A 27,959-nucleotide genomic window follows, 5' to 3' on the forward strand; every position below is an offset into this window, starting at 1 on the left:
AAGGCTTTCAAAAACAAATGTGCAAGCCTTTCATGCTGTTCAAAAGCAAATCTAGTTATTGACTCCCTTTTTTTTTTTTTTTTTAAGAGCAGTTTAAGGTTCACAGCAAAATTGAGGGGAGGGTACAGAGAGCTCCCATATACTCCCTGCCCCACACATGCATAGTCTCCCCCATTCTCAACATCCCCACCAGAGAGGTACATTTTTTACAACTGATGAACCTACATTGACACCTGGTAATCATCTGAAGTCCATAGTTCACGTTACAGTTCACTCTTAGTGCTGTACGTTCTATGGCTTTGGACAAATGTATAATGACCATGTGTCCATCACGATGGCATCATACAGAGTATTTTCAGTGCCCTAAAAATCCTCTGTGCTCTGTCCGTTTATTCCCCACCCCCACCCCCTGGCAACCACTGATCTTTTTACTGTCTCTCTAGACTTTGGTTCCTATTTTTATGTAAGAGTACACAGAACTGCATATGCTGGGTTCACAGGCCTGTATTAAACATTTACTGAGCAACTTCTGTAGGCCAAGCACAGTGCTAGATGCTAGGGATCCAAAGAAAAATAAGACTCAGTTCCTATCCTTTTATAGTAAGGTGCATGAAGACTAAGTAGGTTATAAATATAAAAGAGACAGTGTAAAATTGAACAAGAAGACTGACCTTGTAGTAGGAAATGTGTTCCTAAGCGGCATGGTTATGAGTTTGATTGAAGCAACTGAGACCACAGTGAACATTCAGCAAGCAAAAAGCTGCCATTCTTCCCTTTTCACTTCTTAGCTAATGCCTAAATCTTTCATTGAACTCAGCCTTAGGAGGTCAGCTCATTCCAATAAGAGAAGAGAAAATCATGTCTGGAAATTGGCCATTCTAACTCTTCATTTTGGACAGAGATAAGACCTACTGAGACTCAAGAGATAGTGATGACTCCCTGACTGGTTGCTGGCTGCCTGTTTTCTCAGCTACAAGTCAGCCTTCTGGTTGTCTTTAACGTGATTAGATGCATACTTCCTACTTTTCCCTCAGAAGAAAGGAAGCCAAGTGATTATACAAAGAGTTCTTAGGGCGGGGGGGATGGAAATCTGGTTACTTAATATTAAGGTATGAAATTAAATAGAACCTGGAAAATTTAAGTTGATAAGGATTGAATCAGAAGTTCTTGAAAGCAGAGACCATATCTTAGTTTTGTGTGAAACATACCTAGCTCAGAGCCTTATATCAAAAGGGTGCCCGGTAAATGTGAAGGAATGGTAGAAAAATTGACAGAATGTGACCTGCAGGAAACTAGCACCTGATACAGTGTTTAATATGAAATCTGAGATTTGATAGAGCACTGCCTGCCAAACGCATTAGAATCGCTTCATGCATATATCCACTTTGACTTTTGACTTATATCCCCAGCTGGAGATGAGACCTGTTTATCTCATTTACTACTTACAATGCTAAATTATAGAACACAGAAAAAAGACAAGTATGGTTAGATGCTCAGACATCTACTTAGATCTTGTTTCTTAAATTCACTGGTGCTTAAACTTTAACGGATGAAGAAGGATTTCCCAGGTGGCACAGTGGTTAAGAATCCACCTGCCAATGCAGGGGACATGGGTTCAAGCCCTGGTCCGGGAAGGTCCCACCTGCCGTGGAGCAACTAACCTAAGCCCGTGCACCACAACTAATGGGCCTGTGCTCTAGAGCCCACAAGCCACAACTGCTGAACCTGCATGCCACAACTACTGAAACCCGTGCGCCTAGAGCCCATGCTCCGCAACGAGAAGCCACTGCAATGAGAAGCCCTTGCACCGCAACGAAGAGTATCCCCCGCTTGCCGCAACTAGAGAAAGCCTGTGCGCAGCAACGAAGACCCAATACAGCCAAAAAATAAATAAATAAAAATTAAATAAATTTATTAAAAAAAAAAACTTCAGTGGATCAAGAATTATAGTTCAGGGATCTGTACACAAAACATGTATATTGCCCCCTGTGGATGATATAAGGGATTTTTCAAGTGTAATTTTGACAATAAGGCCATTTTCTCCCAATCCACTTACTTTAGAACTCCAAGTAAAATGCTATTCCTTACAAAGCATTGTAAGGAATAGCTTACAATGAAGTGTAAGAATGACAGAGAAGTTTCGAGGAGTGCCATTTCCAATTGGTAGTGGCTGACTAGACTTCTGTAATGAAAAAGATTGGGAAACCCTGTCCTGCTATAATCCATTACTGAAGTATGGGATTGGGGATGGGAAGGTTGTTCATTTTTATTTTAAATGAAATAAGAGGAAGTGTGCTTGCCTTTTTTTTCTGACAGTTTTGAGATATAATTCACATATATCGTTCACCCTTTTAAAATGTGTACTTCAGTGGTTTTTAGTATATTCACAGAGCTGTGCAACAATCAATTCAGAACATTTTTTTCCAACCCAAAAGGAAAGCCTGTACCCTTTAGCAGTCACCCCAATTTCCCTTCCTCCCTTCAGCTCCTAGAAACTACTAGCCTACTTTCTGTCTCTATAGATTTGCCTATTCTGGACATCTCATTTATATGAAATTATACAATATGTAGTCTTTTAAGCATGGTTTATTTCACTTAACATTGTATTTTCAAGGTTTATCAATGTTGTACCATGTATTAGTACTTCATTCCTTTTTTATTGCCAAATAGTATTCCATTATATGGAGATATATATACTCACCACATTTTATTTGCCCATTCACCATTTGATGGGCCTTTGGGTTGTTTCCACTTTTTGGCTATTATGAATACTCTTACGACCATTCATGTATGAATCTTTGGGTAGACATATGTTGTCATTTCTCTTCAGTTTATGCCTAGGAGAGGACTTACGGGGTCATATGGTGGTAACCTTTTGGGGAACAGCTGGAGTGTTTTCTACAGGTGCATGTTGCTTGCTTTTTCTTAATTTTTTTTTTTTTTTTTTTTTTTTTTTTTGGCCGCACCACACGGCATGTGGGATCCTAGTTCCCTGACCAGGGAATCGAACCCTCACCCCCTGCAGTGGAAGCGCCGCGTCTTAACCACTGGACCGACAGGGAAGCCCAGCTTGCTTTTTAAATTAAAAATCCTTTCTAGTAATGGACTTTGATGCTAAGTTAAAACAGATTCAAACCATGTCCCAGAAAAATTTTGGTTGCTTGACCTTAACCACAGAATTGGTTAGCTTGGCTCTCCCTTTTTGTAGTCATTTCTCTGACTTCAGTGATTGGGTTTGTAGAACCCCACGTGTGGTTCTGAGAAGGAAGCAGCTTCTTTTTTTTTTTTTCCGGCACGCAGGCCTCCCACTGCTGTGGCCTCTCCCGTCACGGAGCACAGGCTCCGGACGTGCAGGCCCAGCGGCCACAGCCCACGGGCCCAGCCGCTCCGCGGCACGCGGGATCCTCCCGGACCGGGGCACGAACCCGCGTCCCCTGCATCGGCAGGCAGACCCTCAACCACTGCGCCACCAGGGAAGCCAGGAAGCAGCTTCTGCAGAGAGAAATGAGTGAGTCTGTGCTGTGCTGTTGGAGTTGACAACAGTGGTGTCTAAGTCCATACAGCACTGAGAAAAGGTAATCCTGTGGGAGATTAAACCGAAGCATTTATTGAGATTGCACAGTGAGAGAGATAGCAAAAGAAATTTTTGATACAGAAACCATTTTCTGCAAGCCTGGGAGAACTCTCAGACACATCTGCTGCCATAGCAGCCAGGACTGCAGCCTAGAGAGTTAAGAGAGCTTTAAGTCCAACTTTCCTCTGACCCTACCAGCCTGGCCTCACTTGCCTTCATGTAGTTTAAGGAGAGTAATAGAGCAAAAACTGACAACCTGGCATTTAGAAAGATAGGAGGGAATGTTTCCTTCTATTTTTTTTTTCTTAAGGTACATATTAATAGTCTGATTTAATACAGATGACTTCCAAAAAATTTTGTTGCTGGTAATTTTGGTGACTGCAGAGAAATTGTCAGATCATGGGCCTCAAGTTGATTCTTTGGAGTAAAATGCAAGGCATATTTTCAAAAGACTCTGAAAGATGAGTTTGTATAACTAAACACAAACTGAAAATGGAATATAGATGTTGAACTTGGTAGACAGCTTTTCTCTCAGTAACTCCCTGATACCCAGGTATGTGCAGGACCCTGTTATACAATTTCTGTATTAAATAAGGATAGCCTCTTAGGGTTTTTTTTTTTTAGCTTTCTTCAATATTTTAGTATTTAATTTCAGCCTCAGGAATAAACAAGTTTGTTTTTTATTTATTTTTATTTTTGGCTGCGTTGGGTCTTCGTTGCTGTGCACGGGCTTTCTCTAGTTGTGGTGAGCAGGGGCTACTCTTGGTTGCGGTGCGTGGGCTTCTCATTGCGGTGGCTTCTCTTGTTGTGGAGCACGGGCTCTAGGCACGTGGGCTTCAGTAGTTGCAGCACTCGGGCTCAGTAGTTGTGGCTTGTGGGCTTTAGAGCACAGGCTCAGTAGTTGTGGCGCGTGGGCTTAGTTGCTCTGCGGCATGCGGGCTCAGACCAGGGCTCAAACCCGTGTCCCCTGCATTGGCAGGCAGGTTCTTAACCACTGCACCACCAGGGAAGCCCAGGAGTAAGCAAGTTTTAAATAAGAAAAATTCCAGTGCTGGGAATTGGATTTCGCCTGAGTAGTAGGGCTCATAATCTCCCTTGGTTTCCTCACAGGGTGCGATATATCTTGAATGTCACTCGAGAGATAGATAACTTCTTCCCAGGAGTCTTTGAGTATCACAACATTCGGGTATATGATGAAGAGGCAACGGATCTCCTGGCTTACTGGAATGACACTTACAAATTCATCTCTAAAGCAAAGTGAGTAATGGTCCCACACACACGTTCTGACCCCTCTTCCTTGTGTACCACACATGGTTGGGGTCTGAAAGCTGTAGATAACTTACTGATGATACTCAGAGGAAAGGAAGTAGAGAAAGAAGGAGACTGAGATCTCTTAATACTAGGAAAAAGATGACTAGTGAGTTAGTACTTTTGCTTTAAGTAGATGAAGCCCCTGGAAGATGATCTCATGTTGGCTATTTCCGTTGAGCACAAAATTAGAGAAAATAAACTCAAGCTGCAGTGAAAGAAATAGAAATGAGAGAAGGAAGAAATTCTGAAATAGAGGAGAAATTCTGAATGAGAGAAGGAAGAATTCTTAAGTTACCAATAGGGACACTTGAAAGTTATAGAATAGAAATTATTCCAGACAGGTGGAACACTTGATCCTGCTCTCTGAAGACAAGGAGAGAAACAGGACACTTTGGAAATTTTTTCCCATTCTTTTACTTTACTTTTATGCTACTCTAAATAGTGAAATTTTTCCTCTGGCCCTTCTGTTGTTATCTTCCTTAAATTAATTGGTCCTTTTAGTGAAACAATTCCATAGTATTAATTTAGTGTTTAGTATTAGTATTAATATATCAACGCTGATTTTTTAAGTCCCTGGGGATTTTTGTGCCAGTCCTATTTATCCCTTCAGTAGAAAAAACCATCAGTAAGCATGTTGGCCACATTCCCTCTGCAGGTGGGGTGACACTCAGAAGACCCAGGCCCTCAGCAGTGAAAGCGTGGAGTCCTAACCACTGGACCGCCAGGGAATTCCCACTTCTGTTTTTAAAGTCCTCCTTCAAGAATGATACCACACCTCACTTAAGGACCTACATGGTCAGGAAATGCTTCCTCTTAGTTGTCCTGAATCCCCATACTCCAGCTCTGAGCCCATTTCCTCAGTCTCTAACCAGTACCTGAGAGACTGTTTTATACTGTTGAAGCTTCTGCCACTCATGGCATGCTTCCTATGTGCCATGTACTTTACACATAGTCTCTCCTGTACGTTCCAAAACCCAGAGAGGCATATGCTGTCTTCCTTCTGTACAGAAGAGGACAGACTGCAGAGATGAGTTTCAGAGATATTAACTAGTGGTTGAGACAGGACTTGAACCTAAGATCATGTCTCATTTCAGTCCATCAAGTATATGGGAATAGTCTAGTTCCTTAAGGAAAGGGGACTGGAAAAGACTAGGCAAGTTGTCAGGGTTACAGCCAAAGAGGCTAGAGATCAAGGCAAGGCCCCAGTCCTAGTGAAGAGAAAGACTTGATTTCAGAAGGGCTGGGGTTAGAGAGAGAGAACGTGAGGCGCCCACATTACATTTACTGAGAGGCATGCACTCTCCGTGTCCTGCAAGTATAGGTCAGCGTCTCAGAGTGAGTGCCTCCCCTTAAGTGGCACCCTGGGCACCTCATGTGTTTCACCCTAATCAGGGCCCTGGCGGTCCAGTGGTTAGGACTCCACACTTGCAGGGCCACTCTAGTTTAGCATTCCTAATGTGATGCTGGGCTTAATTTGGACAATCTAGCACTTGAAGTGAGGGGGTGGGGTGGGCAATGAACCTGAAAGGTGAAATTGGGCTAGGTGAGAACTAACTGCAGATCCTTCATTACCTGAGTTAGAAGCCATCCACTGAAAAAGCCCAGTTCAAAATGAAGAAATGTTTTCATAGGAGTGGATTTCATAATTGTATTTTTCTTAAGATTGTCCAAGTTTGAGCACCTTCCGTGCCTGCAGGCATAGACCTGAAATTCGATGTACTAAAGTTGTCAGAGCTTGATGGGAAAATATAGAGCACATGTCTGAACTTCCATCTGTGTCACTGTGACTTGGCTTGCCACCTGGAGTCTAAGTGAAAACTCTGTGGTGCCATAAGCAAAACAAACATGTCCTAGTCATTTGGAATCACCTAAGCATACAGAGACGCACATGCGCACCAACCATAGGACACTAAAATTTTACCTTTCTTTGGAGACTGTTTCAGTTATTCCAGACCTTTCTCTTCATTCCCGTAGCTTATCTGGCTGGCCCTCTCATTTTGGCACTTAACCTTATGCCTCTTTGCATTGGTGCTTAACTCATTCATGTGTGTCTGTCTCCAGCAGAAGGATTATAAGCTTCTGGAAGGAAGCTTGTCTCCTGTAATAGAGTGAGTGAGTGGATGAATAGATTTCCCCTGTTAGGCTGACGTGTGCATTTTTTAATTTATTGGAATAACCACTTGGGAAGGATTCCAGCCCACGTACACTAGTGATAAGAGTAAATGTTCTTTTTTCCAGATTTTAAAATGTGGTTCCTACTTACAACTGACAGATGTAATCAGGAGATCCATAAGTTTGTTCATACATTTAGCAAATATTTGAAGGCTTACTCTGGGCCAGACACTGTGTTATTAGCAGAATTAGCATAGCTGAGTAATGCTCAGATCCAAGGTAATGAGCTCTGGCATAAGACTGAGGAGTTTTGTTTGTTAGTGTCACTTTATGGTGACTTTGTTTTCTCTTTCTTCCACCCCATAAAAAAAAACACAAAAACAGCTAATTATTCACTCCACTTTCCTTGCTGAGAAAGCCATGTGGTACATCACGTGGTCCCATCCAGCTCCACGGGTTATATATCCAGTCCCTAGACAGAACACGGGTTGTGAAAAGTCTTGTGGAAAGCAATATCCAGGGCTACATCTGAGTAAAGAGGAGAGTGAGTTTCATTTGGTTTGTGCTTTCCTCCCGGGACAGAACTCTTACTGGAACTGGAACTGGAAGCAACTCACAACATTTGGGTAAATTAGATGAATCACTGCCACACCTGTAATTCAATAGCATGCCAGCCGTCAACGTGCCCCTGGGGCTGAGAGGACTGGCCTCCAGCCACACACAAAATGGGGTCCAGTCTCTAAATAGAAAATTTTCCTTCTGTGCTCTGTGACCAACTGTCATTGCAATTACCTTTTTGAATTTTAATTGTCTACTTCTCCCAATGAGTCCTACCCTTTAGGGAAAAACTGTTACTTATTTTTGCATCCCAGACCTTGCACATTGTCTTAAACATGGTAAATGCCTGATAAATGTTTGCTGAATGAACTAGAGAGGCTTAATATTAACACTGAATATCGTTTGAGTGCACCAGAATTGCCCCACACATTTGATTAGAGGTGCACGCAAGTGCACTAAGGTGGGGTGAATTACAAAGCAAGAAAATGGAAAGGCCAGACAGGAGACGTGGACACATTTAGAGCCTAGCTCTTAAAGTGTACTCCCTATTGTGTTTTCCTCCTTACCTCAATCCCCCAAACTAGGAAACACGGATCTAAATGCCTTGTGCACTGCAAAATGGGGGTAAGTCGCTCAGCCTCCACTGTGATTGCCTATGCGATGAAGGAGTATGGCTGGAATCTGGACCGAGCCTATGACTACGTGAAGGAAAGACGAACAGTGACCAAGCCCAACCCCAGCTTCATGAGACAGCTGGAAGAGTACCAGGGGATCTTGCTGGCAAGGTGAGTCCTTAATTGACTTTCTCAGATTTTCCCTCCTTTATGCTCCCCAGGGCACAGTGAAATGTCCTTCTCTGCAGCTAGTTCTCACCTAATTTAAGTGTGTGATAGGATTTGAAAATTGAAACCTCTATCCATCTAGTTTTTAAAAATTAAGTACCAGTATTTAAGATCAGCATGGAAGATTAGGCATTTAATCTAAACTAAAGACATTAAACTAAAGGGTGGCAATACTGTTCCCTTATTTCAGATCTCAATTAGGTGCAGGTTTTTTTTCTTTTTTTGCGGTACGCGGGCCTCTCACTGTTGTGGCCTCTCCCGTTGCGGAGCACAGGCTCCGGACGCGCAGGCTCAGCGGCCGTGGCTCACGGGCCCAGCCGCTCCGCAGCATGTGGGATCTTCCCGGACCGGGGCACGAACCCGTGTCCCCTGCATCGGCAGGCGGACTCTCAAACACTGCGCCACCAGGGAAGCCCTAGGTGCAGATTTTAATAAATACTTCTCAACAGCTTCTAAGGCCAGATGCAGCTGCCTTATCAAAATGGATACTGATTGCTCCCAGGGTAGTGCTAGCTGAAATTCTTAGAAAATTTTTGGCCCTTTTTTTTGGGGGGGGACCACGTGGCATGTGGGATCTTAGTTCCCCAACCAGGGATCAAACCCGCACCCCCTGCAGTGGGGGTGCAGAGTCTTAACCACTGGACTGCCAGGGAAGTCCCTGGCCCATTCTCTTAAAACAAGTACCTGCTGCTGCTTTGGGCTTTTTTTTTTTTCCAAGGCTTGGTTTCACTGAACCTTCAACAGTAATTCTGGTCATGTGACAAATCTGTAGAATTGGGATATATATAACCCATTAGAGGTATGAAGGGGCTTCCCAGAAATAGCTCTCTTGTTTTCTTTTTTAAGATCTTTTAATCTGATTTTATATATATATGTTTTGCACAAATGCAGAAAATTACAAAGGGAGAAATCATTTAGAAACTCAATAACCACAGACAGCAGTTGACATTATCTTACCTCTTATCACATATATATTGATGGATTTTTTTTTTTTTTCCACAAAACCTGTTCTTCAGCCTTACTTCTTCACCCAGTATTAGGTCTTTTTTTTTTTTTTTTTTAACTGTGGCAGCATTTATTGAGCACTTAGCACTGCACTTAACTGCCACTGTTCCTTTTTTCCCCCTAGCTCTATTGAGATACAGTTGATGCACAACATTGCGTAAGTTTAAGGTGTCCAGTGTATTGATTTCACACATTTACATACTGCAAACTGATTAACACTGTAGCATTAGCTAACACCTCCAACCCCTGGCATAACTGCTGTTTCTTTTTTGTGGTAAGACTATCTAAGATCTCTCTTAGCAACATTCAAGTATGTGATTCAGTATTATTAGCTATAATTGCCATGCTGTACATTACATCCCCAGAACTTTATAATCTCATAACTGGAAATTTGTACCCTTTGACCAACATCTCCCCATTTCCCTCAACAACCCCACCCATGCCCTGGTAACCACCACTCTACTCTGTTTCTCCGAGTTTGGCATTTTTAGATTCCACGTATAAGAGATACCACCGTACAGTATTTGTCTTTCTCTGTACTGAAGTACAGAGTACTAGGTCTTGAACATCTTCCTGTATCAATAAGAACTGGCTGTTTCAACAATAATTTGGTAATTGGTTGTAAAATGAGTAATTTCACTACATTATTTTTATTACCCCTTTGGTGGTGAAAGCCACCTTCAGCTGATCTCAGGAAAAAGATTCAGTTTACTCTCTTAGTAAACTGAATTCAAGGATCAACTTCCTGAGATACCACATGCTGTAGTTCCGTGGAGTACCATATTTTGCTTTGTTTTTCCATGTAGGCACATTCTAGGTGGTTTTGTTAGGGTGAAGGCACTGCTGCCTAGAAGCAGTCGGGGCTGATGCCAGAGTTTGACTCCAGTGAGTCTCATGACTTGGTCTCGACTCTTGAATCTGGGCTGTGTTTCCCCTGAACAAAATGGTAAATAGCCTTCCAGCCTAACCAGGCAGAGTGACCACCCTCCCACCGCCGAAGTATTGTGAAAATGTGGCCACAGCATAGCATTACGGTTTCCACTAAAAAACCCCTCCCATTTACTCAGTACTTGGCATGATTTCATCTGAGCCATTCTCTTAGGAGGCTGGGAGGATACTGAAGTCTCCTCCACTTACAAAGAATTTTATAGGTCTTTGGGGCCAGATTTTGATGACATTTTTAGATTACATCAGAACGTAGGACAGAGAAGTTCTTTTTGGCACAAGAAAGAGGCATCTGAGGGTTGGATGAGACACAAATAGTGTATATTCCCAGACGCACACATGACGGATATTAGGCAGTGTCCTCACGTGACCCGTTGAGAGGAAGGATACTGTGTGTCCTGCCAATTTCAGTATTTATTCTGGAATCCCAGGCAAGCTGTTGGGTTGGGGTGTGGGTTTTTTTGTGGTTTTTTTTTAGCGTATGTAGTTTTTCTTAGATGTTAAAGGTATTTCAGAAAAATCTTAGATGAGGATAAGAAGGGCAACATAAACCCACAAGTCACCCTGCCTCTTCCCTTTCCCTTTTGGTTCCATCCTGCCTTCCTGGGCTTGATTCACGGAGGGAGGAGCAAGCCCTGGGGAGTGAGAAAACCACAGAATTTGAGTCAGTAGATGTGGTTTCCGTTCCTGGTTCACCCCCTTGCTGCAACTTTGAGAAGTTTGCACAGTTCTGATCCTCACCTGACCCCATCTATAAAATGAAAATCAAGAGACCTAGCTCACAGGGTTATTGTAAATAAAAGTGTATATAATGTATATTATGCGCCCTTAAGGGTTATTCAGATATGGTTCTCATCAAGCCCCTCCTGCAAGGCTACCCAGAGAACACACATGCATGTGCCATTCAGTTCCTCTAGCCACTGCCTTCCGCCACCAACAGACACACTAACTGTGTTAGAAACTGGAATGGAAGTGTCCTGGAATTTTCTGTATTGTGATGTTTCCTGAATTTTAAAAACTAAAATCTAGTGCTGGGGGTGTCACTTAGGCTGCTTTCAGCTGCAAGTAATGGAATATCTTCATCAACTGGGATTTCAGCAAGAAACAGCACACTCAGATTATATGGGGAAGACTTTATAAAGGGACTGTTTACAAAGGTGTAGGACTGTAGTGGAATCAAGGAACTTATATCAGCAGGGCTGTTTGGTAATAGCTCCTGGGCCCAGAGAGGGATGGCGCAGTTACTAGAACCTGGGCGGAGACTCCTGGAGAAAAGGCACCTTCAGAGAGGAGCAGTAGCCTTCAGTCAGGGGACCCAGCCAGCCAGAGTGGCCCTGCGGGGAAGGAGCTACAGGACTAGAGGCCTGCCTTCACTCTCCTCCCTCCAGTCTCCTGCTGGGGCTCCCCATTAGCCAAACCCTGTGGAAGTCCGAAGACAAGGGGACCAGTGGAGGCGGTTCATACGTCAGTCTCCAGGGCAGAGAGCAGGGTAGAAAGGCTGAAGAGTGCATCGGCAGGAGCCAGCACCCAGCTGTAGGTAGTTAAAAAGTTGGACCATTTACCGTCTTTTGTAGCAAGAAGCACTGAAGTAGACTGTAATGGGCTCGGGGATGTAATCAGGGACTTTGGTGCTCTCATCTTCCTGCTCTACTTTGTGTTCTCCCTTCCTTAGTTAATAGCTTGGTCCTTGAATTTGCCTCACGATTGCCAGCTATCTGCCACATGTCTAGGCATCTACATGTAAATTCCACCGCGTCTGGCTGAAAGAAAGGGCATCTCAATTAGAGGAGAAGACTTTTCCCAGAAGCTCCCCACTAGACTGCCACCCACCCGCCCCACCCCCACAGGACCACTGACCAGGACTGGGTCATATTCTTAAAACCAAGCACTGGGTAGGCAAATAGAATTTCCTGGACTGGTTAAAACAAATTCACATTCACTCTCTGGTGCTAGGGAAGTGCCACATTCCCTGAAACTGTGGGGCAGTGAACAGTCAAACCAAAATCAGGCCTCTGCCAGTAAGGAAAAAGAGTAGGAATGCCTCTTGGGTATATAGCTGTTAGGGTCTGCAATCTATGATGTGTTGTCAAGAAACAGCACTTGTAGGCTACCTGCCAGGCTGACTGCCGAGTAGATTGGGCCTCTCAGACTCTTGCCCAGCCCTAGAGTACTGCTTCAGGGTCTGTCTGCTTAGAAGAGCAAAGAAGGAGAAGCCCCAGATTCCTGTGACGGTCTGAAGCTCTGTCAAGCCTTGCAGCTTAGGTCACCAAGAGAGGAAAGGCCTTGGGAAAATCCCACTCATTGTATTTGCAAAGAAATTCCATTCCCTCTCCAGGTGCTTAGATATCTTGTATTTCATATCTTCTCCCAGAAGGCACATGGTGGTTTTCCCAAAGAGATAGAGCTCTGATCCTAGCATTGTCGAGCACCATTGGTTGTCCAGAGTGGCACTGGGTGCTTAACGTGAGGTGGCAGCCCTCTGTTTGAGGGTATTAGCTTGGTACTTTGACCTCTTGGTAGAAGAAAAGTTTAACAAAGTGACTCTAGGCCCCTGTAGTGATTTATGAATTGGTTACAGTCTCTTAATCAGAATGTGAGAGGGTGGACCAAACAGTGACAGTCCCTCTGAAATACAAGAGACTTTTTGCATCTTTTAGTATGTCTTTAAGCCTCAGGGAGACTAATATTTAATAGTCTCCTTTAGACCTAAAAGTGAGGGTATCATAAAGGCACTGATACTGTTCATATCTAATTTTATTTTTTCTGTTTTTATAGCCGGGGGATGGGAGTGAGGGCAGGAGGAGGGGTGTGTGTGTGTGTGTGTGTGTGTGCATGTGTGTGTGTTGAAACCCTCCATTAAACTACCAGCAACCCTGTTTGTTATTCTGGAGTTGGATTGTTTAGATATCTGGCAGATTTATGTTCCATTAGACAAGTTCAGATTTCATGCATCTGCGAGCTAGACCATGTGTCTGAGATATTAGGTTCCAGTGTATAAGGGGCAAGGAAGAAAAACTGGGTGGTGGCCAGGGAGAGTTCGTGACACATGTCCTCATAGATGTTAGTTTTGATTGTTTGAATGTCCCTGTCACCAGGGCCAGAGGAGACAGAGCCTGTCTTTCACCCTGGCTTTGCTGGTGAAGACATTGAAGTCTAGTTAGCTGGTACATAATGGTCAGCCAGCAGGAGGGAACCCGAGAATGAGAGGACATGGATTCCTGGTCAGGTGACAGCCAATCACACGTAAGGTTTAAAGGATTTTCTTAACAGCTTTTCAGTGAAATAATCTTCAAGTATTAAGGACCATGCACAGTGCATGCAAATGCTCGATTGGATGCTGCTTCTCTTCCTTCTCCTCTTCTCTACAGGCTGCCTAATGCCCTAAGAAGTAACCATAAATAGTCTGATTTTACTGCGACTCATACTCCATTTTTAGCAGTATTTTCCTCTATATAATTTTCTCAGAGTTGGTTCTTTACCAAACATATAACAATAAGAAAGAAAGTGGAGGCAAGAGAATGGGACATCATGTGCATCCTGTCATTTAGCTTTCCTTCTTGCTCATTTACTAAGTAAAAGGCCCAGTTCTTACCCAGAATGGCCCAGTCATCTCACGTGTGTCAGTGTGTTTATGTGGATCCACATTCAGGTCAGAGGCCACTCAAGGAGGACAAGAACCTGAGACTTGTTTGCATCATCCAGGCCACAAACCAACTCTGAAGTTCTTTTTGGCACTTGCTGCCTGCCTGGAATAGGTCGCGGGAGTCAGCTAAATATAAACATTAACAGTTTAAAATAACAGATATGATCTAATGTCTTATACCTATTCCTACCAGTGACGGAGCATTAGAATAAACTGGCTTGAGAAGGGGCTTCATTGGGAGACAGTTTGGTGATACCAAGTAAAACTCATGCTGCACATATGCCTTGTGACCCACCTTTTTTCCCCTCCTATATTTAACACCTTTGTGAAACCAAAGTGTGCACCAGGCACAAGAATGTCCATTCTTGTGCCTGGTGCACACTTTGGTTTCACAAAGGTGTTTGGTTTCACAAAGGACATTCACAAATGTCCAGTGTTGTTCGTAATAGCTAAAAGTGCTTATCAACAGGGTGGATGAATAATAAATTGTGGTATATTCACTACACTCTATGAAATTACAGCTACACACATCGATGAGTCTTAAAACATGTTAGGCATAAAAAGTTGTAGAAGAATACATACAGTATGATTTCATTCATGTAAAATTCAAAACATACAAACTAAGCTATATATTGTTAGAACAAAACATGCAATGACACAATAAGGAAAAGGGAGGGAATGATAAGCACAAAATTCAGGTGATCGGTTTCTAACCCCTGCACTGGGAGGAGAAGGGGGAATCAGGAAGGGCCACATGGAATAGCAGTGCTTCACAGGCTGTGGTAATGAGTATCATGACTATGTGAGAGAGCCGCCTGCCACTCTCCCTGCAGGTTTTACTGCAAAAATGAAAAAGGCAGCAGAATCAGACTTATTTTTGGATTGGGATTTTTCTTTCTCCTTTACAAGAGGTGTCAGTTTAATTCCAGAGCCCTGACCCAATACTTTCTGATGAATATCTTCCCCAAGAAGAGAAGGAAATCCCTGCTGGGTAAAGCAGCTATGATGTCAGCTACTTTCTCTGAGACTTGCACTGTTGGTGCCTATTAGCATAACATCAGTCTCTCGTTCCCTCTCAATTTATTAGTGATTTACAGGCAGTTTTTTAAAAACATACTTTGGAGGGTTCTCGGGATCATGAAAATTTCTTGTTTGCCTGTTGTCTGATGAGATAAGCTGTTCTTTACTATTAGGGTGAGAACAGCTACTCCCTGAGATACCTTCCCAGTGATTTGCATCACAGGACTTGTCCTGCCTTGGTGGGTGGCTGAGAGGACTTGGTGCAGGTTTGAACATCCTCATGATAGGTGAGGGATGGAAACTGGAGAACACAGTCCTATTTAGGTCAGGGAACAGGGTGTCAGACGAAAAAGAAGAAGCTTTAAGGGGAGCACATTGGCACCCGTTGGTCACAAAGTACAGTTCGGGCCCAGCTATCGAACCAGTCAGCTTGCCCCTCCCCACAGCCACTCACTCGTTTGGGGTGTGTGATACGTTGTCTCCTCCTAGGGGTGGCTGGAGTTCGTGCAGCTTGGAAAGGGGGAAAACCCCACCTTACACCCAGCTACTTGATTATAGCTTGTCTTCATAAACAAATTGACCTGCGCCCTACCCAGAAAAGCACCCTTCTGCTAGGCAGGCCTGAGTCAGAGAGAGCCCCACCCAAGCAGCAGGCAGGCGGGGGAGCTGAGAGCAGGTGCAGAGTTGAGCACAAACAGGGGTTCACATTAGTGCAGGCGTGTGACTCGGCAGAGATTCACAGGCAGCCAAGGCAGGTATGGCCCTGAGCCCAGGGTTAGTTGTTCTGGGCTGTTTCCATTCCACCCTGCGGCGAGGTAGCTCTTCATCAGCTTGTAAGTCATGGAAACCATACCGCCAAATGCCACATTTAGCGACCTGTTCCCTGCCCAGCCACAGGGCCACCTTTCTCTTTTTCACTGGAGCTTTGAGAACTGTGCTTCCTTGTTAAGAGTGTGGTTTGAAATGAGATCTCATCAGACCTTCTCTCCATAAAATCAACCAAAGGATGGATGTGTGCATATAGTCTTTTTGGCCCACCTCCTTTTCCAGGGGTCACTTTAGCTTGATGGTTTTTATCCACAGATCCTTATGAAAGGGCCTGTACTTTATGCTTATCCTCTTCCGTTCTGTTACCAACCTTTTTCTCCAGATTTACTAGCCTCATCTTTGCTTTCTCTTTTTTTTTGGCTGCGCCGCGTGTCTTGCAGGATCTTAGTTCCCAAACCAGGGATTGAACCCGGGGCCATGGCGGTGAAAGCACTAAGCCCTAACCACTGGAACGCCAGGGAACTCCCTATTCTTTGCTTTCTAATTCAAGAAAGATTACCACCCTCCTCACACTTCCACATCAGTGATTAATCCTATATCAGCTCTTTATCCCAATTATGAGAACTTATAATGGGCTCCAATTGATTATTTCTCTTTGTAGTACTTGGATAATGTTTTGTGTTTTTCCCCCCAGCTATTAATATTAATCAGGCTCATTTTTTTAATTCAAAAATTGTAGACATACTACAGAGTGTAGAATTGTAAAGCCCTCCCCAAAAGTAAAAGCCCTGCCTTCCTTGAAAGAAACACTGTTACCAGTTTGGTGATGTTCTGTAGATATTTCACTATACTTATTCTAATATGGGAACTGACTATTCCAAGTGTGTTCAACATGCTTTTCACTTAATAGTGTACCTTGAACATCATTCCACTAAAATATTTGGCTGTTTTTTTTTTTTTTAACTTTAAAAAATATATTTATTTATTTAGTCTGCACTGGCTCTTAGTTGTGGCACATGGGATCTTTTAGTTGCGGCATGAGGACACTCTTAGTTATGGCATGTGGGATCTAATTCCCTGACCAGGGATCGAACCCGGGCCACCTGCATTGGGAGAGCGGAGTCTTACCCGCTGGATCACCAGGGAAGTCCCCTTGACTGTTTTTAATAGCCTCATATAAGTGTATGGACTATAATATAAATAAATTTTTTTTGGTGTTGCAGTATTACAGTAAACATCCTTATATGTATAGCTTTGTGCACTTATGTAGTCGTATTTCTCCAAGTAAAAATTTTAAAGGGAGAGTTGCTGTTTAAAGGGTTAGATTTTGAGAGCTATTGCCAGATTTCATTCTTTAAAATTCTACGGTTCACACTCCTATCAACTGTGTATTATGAGAGGGCTAGTTTGACCAATCCATCATCAACACTGGCTGTTAACAGCTATCTTAGCTCTTATAAGTCTGATAGTAAAAAATCAGATCTCATATTCGTTTGTTTTTGTTGTTTGCTGTTAGTGAAATTGAGCCTCTTTTCAACTGTTGATTACCTACTTCCATTGGGCATTAACAAAGCATCTTGCAGGTTAAGTTTATCTGGGAGCATTTTCCTGGGAGGGTATTGATTGTTTTCACAAACCAGAGTAAGGCGTTTCCTATGTATGTCCTCCACAGCAAACAGCGGCATAACAAGCTCTGGCGATCTCATTCAGATAGTGACCTCTCAGACCACCACGAACCCATCTGCAAAGCAGGACTAGAACTCAACAAGAAGGAGATCACCACCTCAGCAGACCAGATTGCCGAGGTCAAGACCATGGAGAATCACCCACCCATACCTCCCGTCTTCGTGGAACATGTCGTCCCACAGGATGAAAATCAGAAAGGCCTGTGTACCAAAGAAAGAATGATCTGCTTGGAGTTTACTTCTAGGGAATTTCATGCCGGACAGATTGAAGATGAATTAAACCTAAATGACATCAATGGATGCTCATCAGGGTGTTGTCTCAATGAATCAAAATTCCCTCTTGACAACTGCCATGCATCCAAAGCCTTAATCCAACCTGGACAGGACCCAGAAATGGCCAACAAGTTCCCAGACTTAACAGTGGAAGATTTGGAGACAGACGCACTGAAAGCAGACATGAACGTCCACTTACTGCCCATGGAAGAATTGACATCCCGCCTGAAAGATCTCCCCATGTCCCCTGATCCTGACTCACCGAGCCCCCAACCCAGTTGCCAGGCTGAAGTCTCAGATTTCAGTACAGATCGCATTGACTTTTTTAGCGCGCTAGAGAAGTTTGTAGAGCTTTCCCAAGAAACCCGGGCCCGATCTTTTTCTCACTCAAGGATGGAGGAACTGGGTGGAGGAAGGAGCGAGAGCTGTCGACTGTCAGTGGTCGAAGTAGCCCCTTCCGAGGCGACCGCTGATGACCAGAGAAGCAGCTCTCTGAGTAATACTCCCCATGCATCTGAAGAATCTTCAATAGATGAGGAACAGTCAAAGGTAAAAACTGTCTTTATGGTTCTATGCCTAATGAAGTTCTCTTTAATGACAAAATATTTGGGACTCTGCTATGTTCTCTCTATTTTTGATGTTGGTAAAGATTTAGGAAGGCGATGTGAGAGAGACAGTCTGGCGTGAAAATTTAGGGTTTAAATATTTTTCTAAATCAGTTGCCTTTCAAGGAATTTATCTTTCCAGGCTTTTGGTGTCATTGGAAGCACTTCTGAGAGGGTATGAGGGAAGAAGGGATTAGCCAAAACAAATGTCCTGCCTGACCAAGGAGAAGGTCCCCTGTGGACCTCCGCAGTTCAGATCAAATCTCACCAACAGTGAGGTGCCAGGGACTGATCTGTTGCCTGAGTGAGACGTGTGTCTCTCTGAGAGGATGGATTTGTTTGGGAAATTCTTTCTGCCTCAGAAAATTCGAAGACTAGACGTGTGTTAATAGTTGTTGGAGTAGCAACTGATTCCCATGCTGAGTTCTTGCTATTAATAACATCTCTGAATTGTTCCTCATTGCAGACGCTGTGGTATTCAAGAATTGAGGGATGGTTTGGGGAAATGATTTGGGAGCAGACAGAATCCCAAGATTCGTCTCAGTGGCATGAGTTCTTATGAGCCGTCTCAGACCAGGGAAAGAATTACTATATATCATCAACTCTAAGACTCACACTTATGAGAATTTTGACTTTTGAAATTGGGTTGCATCTTAAAAAACAATGGTATCTTATGTCAGTATAATACAGTAATTGGGAAGCTAGTGGGGACAGATTTACTCTAACATAAATGAAGTCATTTCACGATTTCAGTGGAGCTCACTAGATTCTTGACATCTCCTGATTGCTGTCTGCTTATATTTACCACCTCGTTCACTCCTCATCTGTTCTCTCTCTTCTTAACTACCCCAGGGCAGTTGTTGCCTCTGCTTCTGTCTTCTCCTCTCCCCAAAAGCTATGCCTCTGTTTCGTTTCAACCGGGAAAATCAGAATGCCTGAGCTCTCCTTTGGACTAATGGATGTAGTGGCTCTGACAGAAATAGCTTTTCTGCAAAGTTCTGGTCATATGAGCACTCTCTCCGCAGCCCATGCACACACTGGGCCCGCTGTGGCTTCTCTCCCAGCCTTGGCAAGTTTGCCTCTGCCTGATGTCCCAGCAGATTTCTCCCAAAGGCATAACTGATCTTGTTAGTTTGTACTAGCTCTGACTCTTTTTGAAGGAGAAAGACAAGAACAATTCCTAGGGAAATACTGTACCTTGAAGGTTTATAAAAATGTTAACAAAGTAGATTGATGGTCATAATGATGTTGCTTTAAGAGATGTCCAAGGGCCATTTCTAAATTTTGAAATTCTTATTTTTTTACAGTAGGACTTGATTTTGCATTGGCCAGTTTTCTTTGGCCTTGTTCTAAACCCATCTGGGAATATGTAACTGGTGGAACACTAAAATGTCAGATTCGCAGTTTCTAAGTTTGCTCAGGCACGTGGCTGCATAAGCCAAGGAAGAAGCCACGTGAAACCTAGGAACTGTGCAGTCAGATATAGAGTGCCCCCATGTGCTGGGATGCGGCTGCTGGGAGAAGCAGTGGGAGGATGTGGACGAAAGCTGGCAAGACAAAGGACAGAAGAGAGCAGTGAGTCTCCAAATCAGACATCCAGCTTCCTCTAACACTGGGCATATTTAAGGTGGCCACTGAGCCCTTCAGTGGAACTCTTCCCCTTGAACCAAGTTAGGATCAAACTGGAAGGGGATAGGCTAGAGAGGAAAGGTTTCATTTACCCCAGTATGGCCTAAATCCTGAAGGCTCATGGTCTTAGGAAAATAAGGATTATAGGAGCCTCCAAGGCTACTTGCTGTTTACTTTTGGAGCAAGATACTGGATTAGAATCCTATTTGAGTCAACAGAACACAAGTTTACTAGACAGTGACACAACCTATGACTAATTTTGTATCTCTGCCTTTGATGAATCTGGTTTTTTCTTGTACAACAAAACAGAATACAACCCCAGGCAGAGGACAGTCCCAGGCACTCCATGATTTGTGTCCTCAGAGAGCCAGAAGGTTCTCCTGGATCAGAGGATTAGTAAGCAAAAAAATCTGGCATTTTCAATTAGATTACAGTTTGCCATAACCATCTCACTGTTTTCTCTTCTTAGGCAATCTCGGAACTGGTCAGCCCAGACATCTTCATGCAGTCTCACTCAGAAAATGCAATTTCAGTCAAAGAAATCGTCACTGAGATCGAATCCATCAGTCAAGGAGTTGGACAGATTCAAGTGAAAGGCGACATCCTATCCATTCCATGCCATACACCAAAGAAGCACATCGTCCATGAGCTGCCCCTTGAGAGGGCCCAAGCCACAGAGAACAAACCTGGAAATCTGGAGCAGAGTGGAGGTTCCTGCACAGCCCAGCCTGAACTAGCCAAAGACTCAGGGAAGTGGGAGCCAGAAGGGTGCCCAGTGGCACACTCATCCACCACAGAGTTGGAAGAAGAGGAACCAGCTGAGGGGGAACTAGAGCTCTGGGGCCCAGGGATGCCCCCGGGTGCCAAGTGGTGCCCCGGGTCCGTGAGGCGAGCCACCTTGGAGTTTGAGGAGCGCTTGCGGCAGGAGCAGGAGCAGCACGGTGCTGCCGCTGCTTGTGCCTCGTTGTCCACTCGGAAGAATTCCAAGAATGATTCTTCTTCTGTGGCAGATCAGGCATCAAAAGGGAGGAGTGATGAAGCCACCCTAGAACATGCATTTGTCCCCAGGGAACCAGAGATGAGCAAGGGCAAAGGGAAATGCAGTGGGTCTGAGGCTGGCTCCCTACCCCATTCTGAGCAGCATGCCATCGTTCCAGCACCCGAGCTGCCGGAGTCTCACCCGTTGCCAGCTCCTCAGAAGTGCCCAGGGTCAGGTCCCAGAACACAGCAGGAAGGAGTCCTGAAGGAGCAGAGGACTTTGGTCTCATGCCAGGGACCTGAGACACCAGCAGTCCCTCTGCCTCTTCCCAAGAAGATAGAAATCATTGAATACACCCACACAGTCACGACACCTGATCACGGGCCAGAGGGGGAAACAGCCACCAGCGAAAAGAGTGGGGAGCAGGGACTGAGGAAAGTGAAAGTGGAGGAGTCCATCACTGTCCTCTGTGCGCTGGATGAAAATCTGAACCGGACACTGAGCCCCGACCGGGCTTCTCTGCACCCCAGAGCGCTACCTCTGCCTCACTCTTCCTCTCCCGAGCCTGAGCACGGCAGGCCCGCCCACCCAGCCCCCACCCTGAGCAGCCCTGGAGACTGGGGCAACAGCCCAGCAGCTGCCCTGGAAACGGCAGCGCCTTTTGTCAGTCACTCGACCCACGTACTTGGTGACAGCTTGGCTTACCTGCATCCCCAGACAGTGGTTCACCTGGAAGGCTTCACAGAGCAAAGCAGCACCACAGACAATGAGCCCTCTGCGGAGAAGGGCAGCTGGGAGGAGAGTCAGGAGGGCCCCCTCTCCAGGGGCAGTGAAGTGCCATATCAGGGCTCCCAGTTAAGTAGCGAAGACCTGTGTTTAATTAGCAGACTCGGTAACAGTGTTGGGGAGCAGCAAGAAAAACTGGACCCATCACCTGTAGCCTGTCAGCTCCCACACAGCCCTAGTAGTGACGGTATAAAGGGTCTCAGTCACAGCCCCAGTGGGGTGAAGGAACGCGCTAAAGAAATCGAGTCCCGAGAGATTTCCCAGGTAGGGCTCCCCAAACCATCGCAAATGAGGCGTTCAGCTTCCCTCACCAAGTTAGGTTACCTGGACCTCTGTAAAGACTGTTTACCGGAGAGGGGGCCTATCTGCTCTGAGTCCCCTCATCTCAAACTGCTTCAGCCCTTCCTCAGAATGGGCTCGGGAATGGAGGCCCAGGAGCCCCCAGAAAACCCAGATGCTCCCCAGAACCTAGAGCCCACCAAGTGTTTCATAGAGCAACTCAAAACAACAGAGTGTATCGCACAGAGCAAGCCGGTGGAGAGGCCCCTTGTACAGTATGCCAAAGAATTTGGTTCCAGTCAGCAGTGTTTGCTCCCCAGGGCAGGACCTGAATTGACTAGTTCTGAAGGAGGCCTTCCTTTGGTACAGACCCAGGGACTGCAGGGTGCAGGCCCAGCTCCAGGGCTGGCTGTAGTGCCCCGTCAGCAGCACGGCAGAACTCACCCCCTAAGGAGACTGAAAAAAGCAAATGATAAAAAACGGACAACCAACCCCTTCTATAATACCATGTGATTCTGAGCCTCTACATGTGACTTTCTGAAAGAAATGTTTGTAAAAGGGGCAGGTGTAATATGTAAGGAACATGCACTTTATTGGTTAATTTTATAATACTTTGGTCATTTTACTGTTCCTGGCGCATGCAGGGTTTGGTTTTTTCCTCTGTGTATGTGAGAGAGAGAGAGAGTTTGATTTGGACGGCAAGACCATTTTATCATTTTTTATTTTTGGAAAATGCAAACCTCAAAAAATACTCATTTTCAAAGAACACCTTTATCAAAGGCAAATTGCTGTTTTTCAGTCTACTGCCACCTGCTCCTCATTTTGCCCCCGAGGGAAGGCATGCTTGCTTGCTTGAGGAAGGAAGCAGATGGGGAAGGTGGGGTTGAAGCTGGGAATTGGAAATGCTGCCCCAGGCCTGTGTGATGATGGTTAGGTCTCCAGACCTGATGCATTGGATTCACTGAAGGGGGCAGCCCAACGTCAGCGTGCTCTCAGACTTGGTCCCCAGCCCCAGCCCCTTGGAGTTGCCGAAATGGGCAGGTTCTGCTTTGCTCTCAAAGAGGGTTTTCCAGAATTCATTTCTCCTGGTCTCCAGAGTGTATCATTACAAAAAGGCATGATAATGGCTGGCTTTGTAAACTTATCAAGCAAATACTTTTTTACCCCAAGCAAATAATTTTATTAAATTTAAAATGAACTCCAAAGGATTTCTGAGAGGTCCTCTCTAGAGGAAAGCAGAAGAGAAGGAGGTGAAATTGGGGGTGGAGAGGCCACCACTGCCCAGTATCTTCCAGGTGGATGGGCTCCACACAGGTGGTCATCCTACCCCACCCCACCCCCATCCCCTGGAAATGTGCCCTGCAGCATTCTCCCAACTAAAACACAATAGGGACAAGTTTGAAAAACAGCAATTAAAAGTCAGTGTGTTCTTGTAAAATGAATACATATGTAGGGTTTTAACCCTTTCGTTACTTGAATAATTCTGTGGGCCTTCTAAGTTTAATGGCCATATTTTTTCCAATTTATTTTCCTCCCTCATGCTGTTTCTCCCAGTGCTGCCTATTTTTTTTAATTTTGTAGGTATTTGAATTGTTACATTACATATGTATAACCTCCATTGAATGCAAAGTTTTCTTTTTAATATTATCACTGTTAACACTTGACATAAGTTTTTTTTTTCCTTTTCCTGGAAGATTTGTCATTTCTCTAGTTTATACACAGTACTTATGTACATAATGTCACTTTCTTACATTGTTTTGTTGTTAATGTTGTATGTTGTAGGGTCTTTTTGACTTACCCATTTTAAGAAATAGTAAAGCTGCAACTGGAAAACATACGGACACCACAGAAATAAGGTTGATGGCTGTTGGTAGGAATCTGCAGAGTGTACATTGATGGTGGTTTTTTTTTAAATGGAGACTTCTAATCACCAGCTCCTGCCAAATTATGTGTTAGTAACTTCCTCCTCAGAGAAACCCCTAAAGGCTCCCATTAGATCACAGTTTGACTGAAGGCTGATTTCTCTTTGAGACTGAAATCCCAGAACGTTGTTCACCACTAGCTGAACCAGAGCCAGGGAGTATATGTGAGTGTTACCGCTGCCCAGGGTGGAAGCTCCTAATGGATTAGGCTGAAGGGCTGCAGGGAGGCCTCGGCCAAGGGCAGGCACCCTTAAATGACCGCGTTTAGGATGCTGTTGCTTTGCTGCTATTGTGGAGGTCCTTAACACAGGAGCACCTGCCGTAAACAAGCCTATTTCAGCTTCTTACAGAAAACATATTTAGCTTGGAATGGAACACCACTGCAGCTCATCAAAACTGAAGAGGTTTGCAAATTTGCTTCCTGTTTGCTTTGGTGGTTGTCCCCATTGCTGAGAGGTTGACCGAGCACAGACCTAAGATTTAGGTTTGGGGTTCATCACAGCACTTAGAGGAAAAAGATGCACAGACTGTCAAAGTGATGTCAGAGGCCAGAGTTCGTTGAGGACAGGTGGTATGGTGACCCAAAGGAGAGAGAAAAGGTGGACTGAGGCCACTCGTATGTGTTCAAGAGGAGCTGTGAATCCAGTTGCCGGGTGGAGGCCGTAGTTGGGTCTGACATCACTGCCAGGAGGCAGATTGGACAGAAACCTCCTGCTCTAAGTGTTTTTATGGTGTAGTAATGATATGTACCTGTGCTGTCCCTAAATAGTTTCCTTAAATGTTCAAATGTGTCATCCACACAGCTTTGTGACTCCAGGATATTTAATGTGTTGTAAAACGTTTTACTAGGTGGCATGTTCCAGTGTGAGGAGGCTTGCAGGACAGGGTTATGAATTTCCAGGGCTCATCCATCTAAAACCGCCCTTTCTTGTTGAGGCAGTTCCGTCACCAATATGTTGGCGAAAGGAGAGGAAACTGTGGCAGGGGTGGGAAGAGGAGGCTTTGCATGGAGGTTAAGAGAGTAGCGTCCACTCAGTTAATCCCTTGAGATGGTGACATCCCTGACATTAAGAAGTACACACAGGGTCGACAGTGTTGCACTGTTCTGTCTTCTTTTCCCGGCCACTGTGTTTAATGCTCACTCTCACTGCATTAAAGAACAACAAAGATTGGGAGTGGGGGAACCTCAAACGCTGTGAAGAAAAACAAAACCTTTTTTTTTTTTTAAGAGTAGAGGAGGTCTTGCTCTGCCTTTTTTTAAAAAATAATTAGACTTTTTATCATTTAATTTACCTGCCTAAATAAACATTCTCTACACAAGGTCTGTAATTCAGCCATGCCATGGGGTTTTGCTAGCCCTCAGACTCCCAAAACTGTTCTTGTGCTATTTATGTAGCTGAGCACTGTCCAGGGGAAGTACATGACGGCCTATCAAGAACTTTCTAAACTTGATTCTCTTCAAACGGATAATCTCAGGTGGCCTGTTTCCCTTTTCTGTTCATGGAAAAGCCAGGCCCGAAACAGCAGGTCTGGTGGATTGACAGAGATGAGTAGGAAGAGTTTGGACCTCTCGCTCAGTGCCTCTCTTTATTTTGAAAACCACCATAGTCTGACTTAAAATTATTCTGGAGGGGTGTGTGTGTGTGTGTGTGTGTGTGTGTGTGTGTGTGTGTGTGTGTGTAAAAAGTAACACTGTGGTGCATGGGGTAAAAGCCCCAGGAGCACACGGATTTTGAGCTGTAATCTGGATGGTTACCTGGTCAGTAGGAAGGAGAGAAGCCCCTTTTTTGATTTTAGAAACACTTAGGGGTAGTTTGTACTATAGCAGATACACAGTACCGTAGTGTAGTAATACTCATCTCTCCTCATTTTGGTTGCCTTTCAAATTCCGAATGTTTAGGATCATTCCTAACATCTCAGCCGCTTCAGGCTCTTTATCTAGCATTTTCCTGGTTCTGTACCTTTATCCCAACTGGTATTTCCTCTTTCTCATCTTGGGAACTACCAAGAGCCCCAAGGACAGCCTGAGGATGACAGCCCAGGCTCTGAGGTCCCCTCCTGCTAAAGGGCCCCAGACAGATGGCTCTTGGATAGACCTGAAGCTTCTGAGACATAGCAGCTCACAGAAATCTTCATTTGTTCCATCTGAGGATTTCAGTTCTGAAGTGATCTAGCCATGTTTGGTAAAGATGTTTTTGTGGGAACTGTTTCTCTCTCTCTCTCTCTCTCTATTTTTTTTTTTTTAAGAAAGCATTATGCAAAAAGGGTCTCTTTCAAGGGCATTTTAAATTTTTTAAATAAAGCCATCCTTTGGCTTTTTTGAACTGTTTGTGGATATTTTGTTTACATTGTGAATATTAAAACGTGCATCATCTTGATGGCCACTCAGATTCCTCCTCCAGGCACCCAGCCCTGGCCATCCTGTGAGTCCTCACACTGAGCAAGGTCAGCCTTATGGGTAAGTGGGGAAAACCTGGAGCTGACTTCCATCTGTGTCTTGCACTCCCATCCAACACTCTGTATGGAAATATTCATCATTTCCTCAGTGATGGTGTGTCTTATAGTGATGGTTGTAATGGTGAATGGCTAGTGTCGTTTTTGTCTAATTTTGTTTTGCTTTTTGATGGTAGATGAGATGAAATTTTAGCTATTTCAGCACCAATCCAACTTAAAAACATCTTGGATTTGTTTTCCCTTGCAAACTAAAAGATTAAGGCATGTATTAGGCATAAGTGTATTTGCTGCCACGACTCATCTGACGGCTGTATCAGGAAAAAGCCTCCTGCTACCAAAGCAGGAAGCTGTACACTCCTAACCCTTCTCCAGGGCTTGGGGTCCCTTGATGCCATGGAGAGCTATTGCAAGGTGCTTCTGTACTTTTCTGGCCTGGAAGTGGAGGGTGCCTGCGCCTGGCTCCTGCTATGAAAAAAGAGAACCAGCCTCACTTTCTCAGTGCCCCAGAGATCTGGGACAGGATTTCTAAACTGGAATCATCCCTTATCAGCTTGAAGATGTCCCAAGGGGTGTATGACTAGTGCTGCCATCTGTGTCCTCACAGCAACACTGGTGGCAGCATCCTGTGCACACGTGGAGAGCTAATGCCCAGGGCTTAACTCAAGCTGATGACCCAGTCTGGAAGCTGGGTAACTGGCCCTGAAATGTTTCCCAATCAGTAAATCCACAGGGAACTGTTTGGTTTTTATGTTTTATTGGAATTTGGTTTGCTTGGCATAGCTTAAGGTGCCTTTTCTTTCTTTCTTTCTACTTTAATTTTGTAGGACTTGTTCTAAATGTAGAAAACAAGTCCAAAAGACTCTCCCACTGACTGTTACCTTTGCCCCAGGCCACCCCAAACTTTTATGCTCACATTTTATTAAATAAAGCAGGTGCTCCCTGGAATCTCTGGGACCTTTTTGAGGCATTTGAAGCAGAATATAAAGAGTGGTCTCATCTCCTTCCTTAATCTTCCTGGTGGTTGGGATGTTCCACTTGTATCATAGGTTTTTTATTACTGATGTGCTCCGCTGTTTTTAAATGTGAACTTGTGCGCAAATGTGCAGATTCAATGTTCTTGTTACAGATTGAATAAATTTTTATTTTGAAGATGAAACGTGTACTTGATCAAGTGCAACAAAAGAGGGGGTTGCTTAAAGGTGGAGGGATTGGAAGAGAACACTGATGGTAAACATGATGCAATTCCCATTGATTGATCTCCCTCCCTTAGGAGAGAGCTGAGCTCTGGGAAAAAATATAACTTTCTACCTCTCACAAAATGAAGACTGAATGGGAAATGGGATCACTAAAGATTATTTCAGACAGTGTGGCTCCAATCAAGTGACCACGCTGGGAACTTGCCTGGTCAAAGAGGCTCTTGCCAAAGCCACCACCTGAATGTTAGGAGAATGAATAAGCAAAGGGACCAAAATTCCGCCACCATCTGTGGTACAAAGTGTTCTGGGACAGCTGCCGCGACGCGCCCCAGCAGAGACTGGATTTCTTGGGTAGGTGACTTCTCTGGACATT

The 27,959-nt window shown here is 44.4% G+C and overlaps 1 protein-coding gene across 4 annotated transcripts in view; it reads left to right on the forward strand.

Moving 5' to 3' along the window:
- SSH2 (slingshot protein phosphatase 2) overlaps positions 1 to 27,539 on the forward strand; it is a 243,296-nt gene extending 215,757 nt beyond the window's left edge. For 2 of the 4 annotated variants that reach the window (XM_032615198.1, XM_032615197.1), the window contains 4 exons: positions 4,685 to 4,831; positions 8,140 to 8,340; positions 17,451 to 18,285; positions 20,440 to 22,527. In XM_032615198.1, the coding sequence (XP_032471089.1) occupies positions 4,685 to 4,831; positions 8,140 to 8,340; positions 17,451 to 18,285; positions 20,440 to 22,527 (3,271 nt within the window). Of the gene's footprint in view, positions 1 to 4,684; positions 4,832 to 8,139; positions 8,341 to 17,450; positions 18,286 to 20,439 lie in introns of all 4 variants that reach the window. The other 2 variants (XM_032615196.1, XM_032615195.1) reach the window with 1 other exon arrangement.
- The last annotated feature ends 420 nt before the right edge of the window (positions 27,540 to 27,959 follow it).

The sequence above is a fragment of the Phocoena sinus genome, chromosome 20 (assembly GCF_008692025.1).
Source record: "Phocoena sinus isolate mPhoSin1 chromosome 20, mPhoSin1.pri, whole genome shotgun sequence".
Classification (NCBI taxonomy): Eukaryota; Metazoa; Chordata; class Mammalia; order Artiodactyla; family Phocoenidae; genus Phocoena; species Phocoena sinus.